This window comes from Talpa europaea, assembly GCF_964194135.1.
Source record: "Talpa europaea genome assembly, chromosome: 12".
Classification (NCBI taxonomy): domain Eukaryota; kingdom Metazoa; phylum Chordata; class Mammalia; order Eulipotyphla; family Talpidae; genus Talpa; species Talpa europaea.
In genome coordinates, this window is record NC_140079.1 from 102,266,205 (window position 1) to 102,276,552 (window position 10,348).

General features: G+C 69.3%; 1 protein-coding gene across 1 annotated transcript; it reads right to left on the bottom strand.

Annotated features, from left to right (window-relative positions):
- On the bottom strand, window positions 1-10,348 carry KCTD5 (potassium channel tetramerization domain containing 5; the record flags this gene model as incomplete). Its single annotated transcript, XM_084249636.1, has 6 exons — window positions 1-30; window positions 554-679; window positions 1,024-1,119; window positions 2,174-2,265; window positions 3,266-3,374; window positions 10,097-10,348. 6 exons carry the CDS (start codon window positions 10,346-10,348, stop codon window positions 1-3), a joined length of 705 nt encoding a protein of 234 aa, XP_084105762.1.

The window sequence follows — 10,348 nt, forward strand, 5'->3', positions numbered from 1 at the left end:
TCACATCCGTGAACCCCGTTCTTGCAAAATCTGAAAGCACCAAATGCAGAGGATGACGACTGGGGCCCCAGGAGGGAGGCGGCCTGCAGAGGACCCGGCCCCAGAGCCGGAGCCAGGCGGTAGCTCAGCCCAGCCCAACCGGCAGGCTGAGACCCTCGCTTTGGCGGGAGGGACACGGCTTACGCATCCCCAGACCCCTCCAGCTCCCTCCACTCTCCATCCCAGCCTGATGTCCAACAGACAGGCCCCCCCCCACCATGGCGGCAGCCCACCCGCCCCGGCACCTCCCTGGCTTCGTCTGGGCATCGAGACCCACTGGCATGGCTGCAGGGGTCAGCGCTCCACGGAGGCCCAGGGCCCAGCAGCATCTCCCCACCCAGGACACCCCAGCTGGGGGTGCTCCTACCACCTGACAGGCAGCGACCCCAAGCGCCCCCAGCTGGCTGGGCCTGGGACCTTGGCCACGCCTGGGCTGGGGTCTGGGAGCACCAGGGACAGGAAGGCGCCCAAGCGTCTGGATGGACGCCCGCCTGCAGGGGAGCCCGCCGCCCACCTTGGCTTTCTCGCTGGGCTCGCTGGCCGTGCCGTAGGGGGCGTTGTGCAGCTCCTTGGACACCACACACAGGAACTCAGCCTGGTCCTCGCTACCGTAGTTGTAGGAGGAGCCGATGCTGACCAGCTGTGGAGAGAAGCCCACTGACCACAGCCCAGGCCGCCCGGAGCTGCGGCACAGACACGGCCCTGCGGGTCCAGCCCAGGCCCTCGGTGGATGGGCCAGACGCCCCGCGGACACGCTGAGCATAGGCACGCGAGGGGCAGTCTGTGGGTGCGCTGGGCAGAGGGCGGAGCGGGGAGGCAGGGCAGGATGCAGGGAGCAGCACCACGGAGCCCGGCCAGAGCAAGAGGAGGAAGCGGCGAGAAGACAGAGCCGGGGCTGAGGGCTGCGCCGTCTGCCCCACGCACGGGCCTTGTGGAGAGGCCCCGGGGACCCCGGGCAGCCACAGGTCCCGGCCGCAGCCTCACCTGCTCGAACTTCCAGCCGTCGGACAGGGTGGACACCACATGCGTGATCTCCTCCTCCTGGCACTGCAGCACGCGGTACACGTGCTTCACGGGCACCTGCAGGACACGCGGGTGAGAGCCGCGCCCACCTGGGAGCCAGGCTGCCCCGAGCCACCCTGGTGCGCCCCAGCACAGTCTGGCGGCCCCTGTGCTCGGCCCTGACACACGGTGACAAGAGGCACCATGGGCGCGAGGCCGGGCGGCCCCACCCGAGCCTCCCGGAGGTGGCCTGCCTCCCCCAGCCGCCAGCACCTGCCCTGCTGTGGTGGCATCCAGGGACCTGCCCTGGGGACACCGTCGGGGCGACCAGGAGACAGGGCGGGACGGAGGCAGGCTGACTGGCCTCCAGGGAGTGACGCGGGTCGCAGGCTGTTGAGACGCTGCAGCCCAGCCTGAGCCGTCAGCGCCGGGTGGGTCTTCTGCTTGGTTCCCGGGAGGGGAGCCTGGGCCCAGCTCCCTCCCAACCACCCTGAGGCTGTGGGGTGAGCCTGCAGGATGGGGTGGAGTGGTCCTGGCCTCTCACCCAGCACCATGGCACCCCCAGCTCAGCTATCGGCAGTGGCCAGGTCCCCAGCAAGCCACTGGGCGCTCTGGGGGGGCTGGGTGCAGGTGAGCCTGGGGGGGGGAGGGCGGGCAAGGCAGCAGAGCTACAAATGGAACAGATGCTGCCTCAGGCCCTGCTTCAGGCCCTTCGGCACCTCTCGGCCGGCACAGCCCGCTCCCACTCTCCTTCCCCGGCCCGTGGGGCAGCAGCGTGGCTGAGGCAGCACTGACCATGCCCAGCACTAATGGGTGGGCGCTTGGTGCAGGGCACCAGGCCTAGATCACTGACCACACCTGCCTTCTGAGAAGGGCCGGCCCCTAGCCGAGCCAGGTGCCAAGGGCCCTCCCACACGCTGCCTCCCCCAGGGAGCCCCAGCTCCTCCCCCGCCCCCCTCCCCCCACTGGACCGTCTCCCCAGAATTCTTCGCCTCTTCACACTGGAAAGGGGAAGGCCCCGCGGCAGCTGGGGGCAGCAGGCAGCAGCTGGTGGCCCGAGCCCGCGTTGGCCGCCCCAGGTCAGCAGGGGGCGCCGGCGCAGCCCGGACGCCTCAGCAGCGCAGCCACTCACCTGTGTGGTTTTGCTGTCTCGTTCTCTAATTTTGTCCTTTACAAGTTTTATTAGTGAGGTGATATTGTAAAATTCTGCTTCCTCCAACACTCCTGGAATAGGAAAAATAACTGATTTTCAGCAGATCAGCCCGGACCAGGGTAACCGCTGCCGCCGTCCACGCCCGCCCGCAGAGGCACTGCACGCAGGCTGGGCAGCAGCCCCAGTCCTGCCAGGCCCCGCTGGCGAGAGGCCCGAGGCCCAGTGCCTCCCCAGAGAGTGCCTGTCCCGAGCTGGTGGGCACGGGCACCCGCCCCTCAGCCTGACCCGCCTGCCCTGTGGGGCCTGGCCGGTGGAGGCCCCTCTGGCCTCTCTTCCTGGTGGAAGCCCTTGTCGTGCTCCCTATCCCGACGCCCCGGCCCCCAGGAAATGCCAAAGAACAGACCAAGAGGCCGTGCTCCCGACATTCCCTAGGGACATCCCAGAGGGCTCTGAGCAGCCTCCTGCTGGCTGGGCCTCACTCCACACGGCGGGGCCCCCGCCTGGCTGCGCACGGTGGTGTGAGGCGGGGGACGGATGGCGGACCTGGAAGGTCCCTTTCTCGGGCTACGAGGGCGTCGTGCAGAGACAGGACGCAGGCCCCGCTCCCGGAGCCCCCTCAGATCCGTGGTGGCCGGCAGAGTCAGGAGCGCCTGGTGCTTTGGGAGAAGCGCCTGCCTGAGGGGCTGAAGCAGGAATCCCCCAAACAAGCCGGGGTGATGCTCAAAGTGTTCAGCCCCACAGACTGCAGGAGCACACGGAAGTCCAGGCTGGGGGAGCTGGTCAGTCTCAGCCACCAGCAGGGAGTGACGGGAAGCCTGGGGAGCCAGAGCTGCCCCAAGGGCGCCGGGGCTGACCATCCTTCACCCAGCAGCGTCCCTAACCAGACAGTGGGGGCCCGGACTGGCCACTGTCCCCGAGGCCTACGTTACGTGGGTCCTGGCGGTCAACTTGGCTCTAACAGTGTCCACTTCCTGGGTGGGGGCAGCACGGCCACCCCCCACCACCGGCGGCAAATGCCAGGCGCCCCGGGCATCTGCAGAGCAGGTGGGCCCACGCAGCCCGGACGCTCACCCTCCTCCGCGAGGTCCTTGTTGATGACCAGCTTCCCGTGTCTCAGGTAGTTCAGTACAGGCCCGAAGTAGGTGGGGTCTCTGTCGATCAGGTAGGCGCCCGTTTCATCCTGTGGAGGGGGGACAGCTGGCTGCAGGGAGTCGGTAGGGGTGTGAGCCAGGCCCGCCACCGGCCCCCAGCCCGCCTGCAGGCCAAGGGGCCCAAGCTGGGTCTGATATCGAGATGACCTGTTGTATTCTAAAGCGTGATGACTACAGGGGTCTCCTTACAGGTCCAGGAGGTACTAGGGAGAAGGAAACCAAGGGGCTGCCTGTTCATCCCAGATCCACCCCGCGCGGATCTGCCGGACAAGGCACAGAGGCCTGGGAGCAGGGCCCGCGGCCCTGACCACACACGCTGGGCTGAGCTGGCCACGCACCCGGTCAGCCGGCAGGCGCCCTGCCCCAGGCCAGCCCAGCTCTCTCTGCCTGCCCCCAAGCCCAGCCCACGGAGGGGAGCGGGAGGAGCCTGCCGTGAAGGGCGCTCTGGGAACCCTGCCCCAGGGCATCGGCACCAAGGCCTCCGGAGACCAGAAAGTCACCTCCCTGTCCGTTAAGTGGCTGCTGGGGCTCAGCTGGCGAGAACCGGGGCGCAGCAAGCCAGGAGGCCTGGAAGGCGGGGGGCACGGTGAGCCCCAAGGAGGCCAGAGGCAGGCGCCGTGTCCTCCGCCGGGCGCAGGGTTAGGGCCCAGTTTTCCTTTCCTGAGCACGCGATTCGCGCCTTTATGGGAAAACCGCTGCTTTCAGGGGTTTCTTCCCTAAACCCCCGGCGCGAAGCCGGGAGGCCTGTTCTCGGAGCACACTGCCGAGCGTCCCCCGGCATCCAGCCTCCGGCCCCAAGGCCTTCTCGCCCCAGCCGCAACCCCACCGCGCCCAGGTGTGGCTCAGCGTCCCACAGCCCTGCCCTCCCCCAACGGGCTGAGGGCGCCTGGAGCACGAGGCCAGAGCGAAGGGGTCCCCACTGCCAACAGAGGGGCCCACTCCCTGGACAGGAAGGAACGGCGGCCGCCGCCCCGTGGGGATCTCGCCCAAGCGGGACGCTCACACCGCGGCGGGGGCACCGAGCGGCAGACGCCCAGCCTGGCTGAGGCGGGGGCAGGTCAGCGGTGGGGCTCGCCTGCCCTCAGGACCCAGGGCCGCCACGAGGCCTCCGTTGGGACACGCGCAGGTCACGCCACAGGTGCTGGGACCCCACAGAGAAGGAGGAAGTCATTTCTGGGGCGCAACTCCCAGGCTGAGGCGCGGTCTGCAAGGCTGGACGGCTGGGTGGGGCCACGGCCGGGCCGGGCAGCAGAGGGGAACCGAGGGAACACGGGCCCCGGAGGGGCTGGGGCTGGGGCTGGGCCTGCAGACAGGGCTGAAGCAGAGGGCGTCCCGCGGCGGCACCGCGCTCAGGGCCAGTTCAGGGCCCTGCTTGGGCGTGGGAAACGAGGCACCCTGGCAACGTGGACTCCACCCAGGGGCTGGCCACGCAGGAGCCACCTTTTCTGCTCAGGGGCAATGGCCTGCCCCTGGCCGTCCCAGGAAGGGCAGGCCAGCCTCTGTGCAGGGACCCCCAGCTTCACCCAGGCCAGGAGCACCCAAAAGCGGCGGCCTCTGGGGCCCAGGCACAGCCAGGAAAGACCATGCTTGCTGGGAGCCGGCAGATCGAGGGGCCCCTCAGGACCCCACCGAGGCTCGCCTACCACCAGAGCTTGCTCCACAGAGGGGGACACAGAGGTGCAGCTTCGGGGCGCTCCACTGCTCACAGCACGGCCCCTGCAGGCTGAGCCCCCAGCCGCCAGAGGAGCTGGCCAGCACCGAGGCCGGGGCTGCGGGCCAAGCCCCTCACCGCGGGGCGGTCCAGAGCTGCAACCCCTCGACCGCCAGCCCTCCGGCGTCTCCTCCAGCCCTGCGTCCGGCGCCCGAGCCGCTGTCCCCTCTCCGTGAACGCGCTTCCTGCGCGTGGGCCGCGCTGGGGCACCTGGCAGCGCCCGACCAGCCCCTCGGAGATCGGCGAGTTCTGGCTGAGGGCACCGGGGAGGGCATCGCCCAGAGCGGGCAGCCGTCCATCCCGGGAGACACGCGGCTGCCCTTGGGCCGGCCGGAGCCCGCCGCTGCGAGGCACGGTGCCGGAGGGGCTGGAGTCCGGGCAGGGGGAAATGCAGGTCCCGGCCGAACAGACACACCCAGCCCCAAGATTCGGAAGACTCTTAGGTCACTTATGGGGCAGCAGAGGGGCGCCGAGAGTCGGCGTCTGGGTGTCCCTGGGGTGTCTGGGACAAGGCCACCGGGCCGCAAGGTGGCAGCGAGACGGCGGGCCTGGCCCCTCGGCGACTTACAGGACATCTCAGAGCGGCGAGGCCGGGTTTGGTTTCTGGTGAAAAGCTGGAATGGAGACGGCTCGCTGGCGTCCCCCGCCCCACGCCCCTGCTGGCCCTCCCGCGGCCCGCCCCGCGGCGCCTGGCCCCCCTGTGAGGCTGCACCGCTGGGCTCCAGACTCCCGGGTGGGCAAAGGCGTCCAGTCCATGCCGCCAGCTGTCCTGGGGGCCCCCGCCCAGATCCCCGGGCCCCCCGCCCACCTGCTGGTGGGAGCAGAGCTGCCACGAGCACCCCAGACCCCGTCGGCTCCCGGGTGCGGGCGCCCACCGCCGGGCGAGAGAAAACCTCTCGCGGTGCTTTGTGGGCTTAGGGCAAAAGCCCAGAATCCTCCGCGCTAGCGCTGGCCGTCTTCCTAGCTGGACGGTTTTCACTCCGAAATGACCCACCGTAAAGGACGTCCGGCTCACGGAACCGCCGCGGTTCCCGGTTCTGCAGATCCAGACCCGCGGCCTGACACGGCACTGAGGCCCGAGGCTGTCGGGGCACCAGGCCAGCCCCGGGGGCCTCTCCCGCCCACGGCCATAAGCGCCCGAGCTGGCGGCTCCCAACCATCAGGTCCCCAGCCAGGAGGCCTCCCAGCCCCGGCGGACGCCATTCGAGGGGCTCAGAAGCAGAGTCGGGATGTCCGGGAAGGGCGCCCTTCGGACCGTGAAGGGCCCCCCCCATGAGCAGCAGCTCTGGGGCTTCTCTGGGGACACACGTCCTTCAGTCACCAAAGGCGGGGCCCGCCGGCAGGGCCGGCCATGGGGTGAGGGAGTCCAGGCAGGGCCGCGGCCGCGGGGCGACCTCTCCGCTACAGGCGCCGCCTGCCCATCTCGCGGGGCCCTCCCGAGCACGTCCCCGGCCGGGGCACCGCGGTCTCGGGGTCGGACCCAGCAGAGGAGCGAGAGCGGGCGGTGCACACCCAGCCCCCGCCCCGAGCAGCAGCCACCACCCGGCTGGCGGGGCTGCCCTCTGCCCGCTCTGGCCCCAAAGGTGAGGCGCACAGGCCGCCCCCTGGGGGGCAAAGGGCGGCCGCACCCCTTGCCTCCCCCACACCTGTTTCAAAAGCCGGCCCGGCCTTCCAGGCCTGTCACCGCCACCTGACTCGCAAAACCAGGCCAAGCTCCAGGGCTGCTCAGCCCAGCAGGACCGGGAGGCCGCAGGCCTGCGCCCGGCTCCAGGCTCGGGGCCGCGGGTCTCCGCACGGAAGCCGGGGTGCCCGGGAAGCCGGGCGGCGCGGACACACGGGGGGGCCGGCTCTGGTCCTTCCCGAGACACGGCGCGCAGGGGAGACTGACCAGGCGCGGGCCCCGGGCGCCGCCTTGGGGCTCAGGGAGGGGCCCTCGCCTGCCCCCACGCCGGGTGAGCGGGCGGAGGGCAGGCCCGGGGCCCCAGTCTGACTCCGTGGGCGACGACCCCACACCCAGAGCGCGGCACCTCCAGGCCGGCCGGGCCCCGCAGAGCCAGCTCCCGGCAAGCGCGTGCGAGACCGTCGCCGGGAAATGCTGGCCGGGAGAGCTCTGGGGGGGCTGAGCACTGAGTCCCGGTGCGGGCGAGTGGGCATCTCTCCCCAATATCCTGTTTGCAAAGACAGGCAGGGGCCTGGCCCGCTGCCCAGACCAACCCCTGCCCTGTGGGGTCAGAGCGAGCGGGGCCGAGGCCCCTAGGGCCTTCACGGTGGGCACCCAGAGCAGCGGGCACCCCACTGGCGGAGGCCCGCCCCACCCCGGGCGACCACGGGAGAAAGGCCTGAGCACGTCACGCACAGTCACCCCAGGCCTGGGACACACTCCCATCAGGCACAGGCCGGCAGGATTTGGGGGGCCAGCCTGGCCACTGCCTTAGCTGCTTGGAGATGCTGCACCGTGAGCCCAGCTCCCCGGCCAGGCGACGCGAGCAGGCCGCCTTCGGACCTGCCTGTGGAATGCCCTCCACCCTCCCACCCTGACGCCCCCACCGAGTGCCCCCAAATCGAGCACGGGCCGAGGATGACAGGTGGCCTGTCTTCAGGAGCATGGGCCGGCCCCGCCCTCAGTGACCCCTCAGATCCACCGGCCTGCACCCGGGCAGGACCAGGACTCTGTCAGGACCGAAGCTCGAAGCTCACGAGCAACCACAGCTCCCCTGGGGAGAACAACCTCTTCAAAGCGTTTCCTTCTCCCTTGAACTCCGCGAGTGCTTCCACACAGAAGCAGGGCCTGATTCAGCGTGAAGCAACTCTGACCTGCTTCCAGGTCAGCACCTACGGGCAGGCACCCCGAAACAGACACAGGAGTGAGTCACAGGTCAAGTATCTGCCAAGCACTTCCGGGAGGGAGCATCGCCCTGGCCTGCCCCTAAGGGAATAGGGGAGATGGGGGAGCCGCTCCCAGCAGGTGCGCAGAGGGCACCCCGGAGGGAGTGAAGAGGGCGAAGGTGGGTAGTAAGGCCTGGGGTCAGTCCTGGAGACAGGGGTGCGAGGCCAGGCTGGGAGTGAGACAGGGAACAGGAGGGAGTGGGGGAGGAGGGGCGTGGGCACAGCCTGGGGCTCAGCGGCCCTCCCCACGGCCACCCTAACAACTTGTCTTTCGACTCTCAGAAAACACCCTGAGCCTCTACCCCCACTCGGGCACAGACCGAGCCCCCAGACACCTGCGGCCAGCAGCAGCTCCAGGGCTCTCGCTGCGCCAAGCCTGTCGGGCCTCTCCCAAGCCCGGTCGGCACCACCTCTGCCAGGCCGGGTGCTCGGTAGATGCTGGCCACACACTGGGCCCGGAGCCGCCCCAGGCCTCAGCCCCTGGCCAGCCGGGCCCGCCGCTCAGGCAGGCTTTGGTGCAGGCCACCCATGAGGTCAGGCCATGGAGATGCTTCACCTGTGAATCAACATCCTGCTTCTCCTCCATCATGTAATTCCTGGCATCCCACCCTCCAAACACCCCTCTCCCGGCACCCTCAGCCCCGCTGCCTCGCCCGGTGTGTCGTTAGCGACAGTGTGAACCCTGGGATGCTCTTTCACCTGAGCCAAGTGGGGCTGAGAAGACCGAGCACCTCACACGCGTTCTCGCCATGACTGCGGCGGATCCGCGTTCCTCTCTCTAGCAAAACCAGCGTCTGTGACTAAAACACACCGTTCTCTACTATCCACTAGCCTAGCGCCAGAAACGGATCTGCTGTGGTACCTTCAGTCTCTCAATTTCGGGTTATAACTTGGAAATCGAATGTGGTGACGTGCACGGTGGTGGTGAAAAAAGCAACAACACGGATATATGCTGACGGGTTAAGTGGCTCCCCCAAGGGCTCCTATTCCAGTAAAGCGTGACTTTTAAAGTAGTCCTGAGAGACAGTGAAATAATGGGGCTCATCCACTTAACTGTGCAGGCGACAGCTGGCCGGCTCTGACGCAGGGAGGCAGCCCCGGCCTCAAAACCTCACAGACAAGAGAATTTAAAAGCCAACTTGAAGCATAAGACAGGATCCCACCGGGAAAACTGCAAGTGGACCCCGGAGAAGGGCTTTTGAAAAACAAACAAACAAACAAACACGCCCAGGCCAAGAAAAGGAAGAGGCAGGGCGAGCAAGAGCCTGTTTCCCTCCGGGAGGCCGAGTCTCCACGCGCCCAGCTTCCTCCAAGGAGCGGCGGGGACAGCTGAGGGCTGGGGCGTGGGCCGCACGCTGGCATCTCACACTGATTTCTACCCACGACGGGTGGTTTTGTGGTGACTCCAGTTATTTCCTGATCAAAAGGCCACGCCACACGACGGCATGGCAGGCTCCCCGAACTCGAAGAGGGATCTGGGGAGCCTTAGGCCTGGAGGCCCCAGGAAAGTGAGAATCAGGCTGGTGAGCTGCCTGGGACAAGCACAGGGACCCACACTCCCCGCAGGCCCTCCCAGCCCCCGCCGCCCAGCGCGCCCGCAGGGCTCCTCACTGGAGCCTCGCAAAGTTAAGAGTTTGTCACCATCTGCACGACAGAGAATTAATTTTGACCCAAGACAAGTTGCAAGCCGACCTGGAGCTGCCGCCGGCGTGGAGGCGGCAGGGAGACGAGGCTCACGGGCAGGCAGTGACGTGCCGGCGGCCCCTCCTCGCCTCCCCTGGGCCACCCCTTCACCCGAGCGACACCCCCTCGAGGAGCCACCCCGGCCGGCCCTCCGCGCGCGGCGAGCGGGTGCGCGTCGGGCCGAGAACAATGGAGCGCCAAGTCCAGATGCAAGTCCCGGGGAGACGCGTCCGACCCCCGCCGGCGTCCAGGCCGCGTCCGGAATGTGGGCGGGGAGGAAGGGGCTCGCTCGCCGGGCGGGGGGCGGGGGCCGGAAGGTGGATCGACGGCGGGGCCCGGGGACACGCCCGCGGCGCGGGGCCGCGGGGGCCTGGGGCGGGGGCCCGGGGCGCCGGCCCGTCCTCCCCGGCGCGGGGCGCGGCGGGGCGGCGGCGGCGCCGGGCGCGGCGGGGCGGCCCGCGCGGGCCTCACCTTGTCCGAGTCCAGGTCGGGGTCGGCCTGGCACAGCCGGTACAGGAAGGACTTGGGGTCCCGGCACAGCGTCTGCCGGGTGGTGAGGAAGTAGGTGCCGCCCACGTTCAGCCGGACCCACTTGGACACGCCGCCGGGGCGCTGGGCCAGGGCGCCGAGCCCCGCGCTGCAGCGGCGGCACAGGCCGCCCCCCAGCCCCGCCCCGAGGCCGCCCGGCGCCGGCGGCAGCAGCTCGCAGTGGTTCTCCGCCAT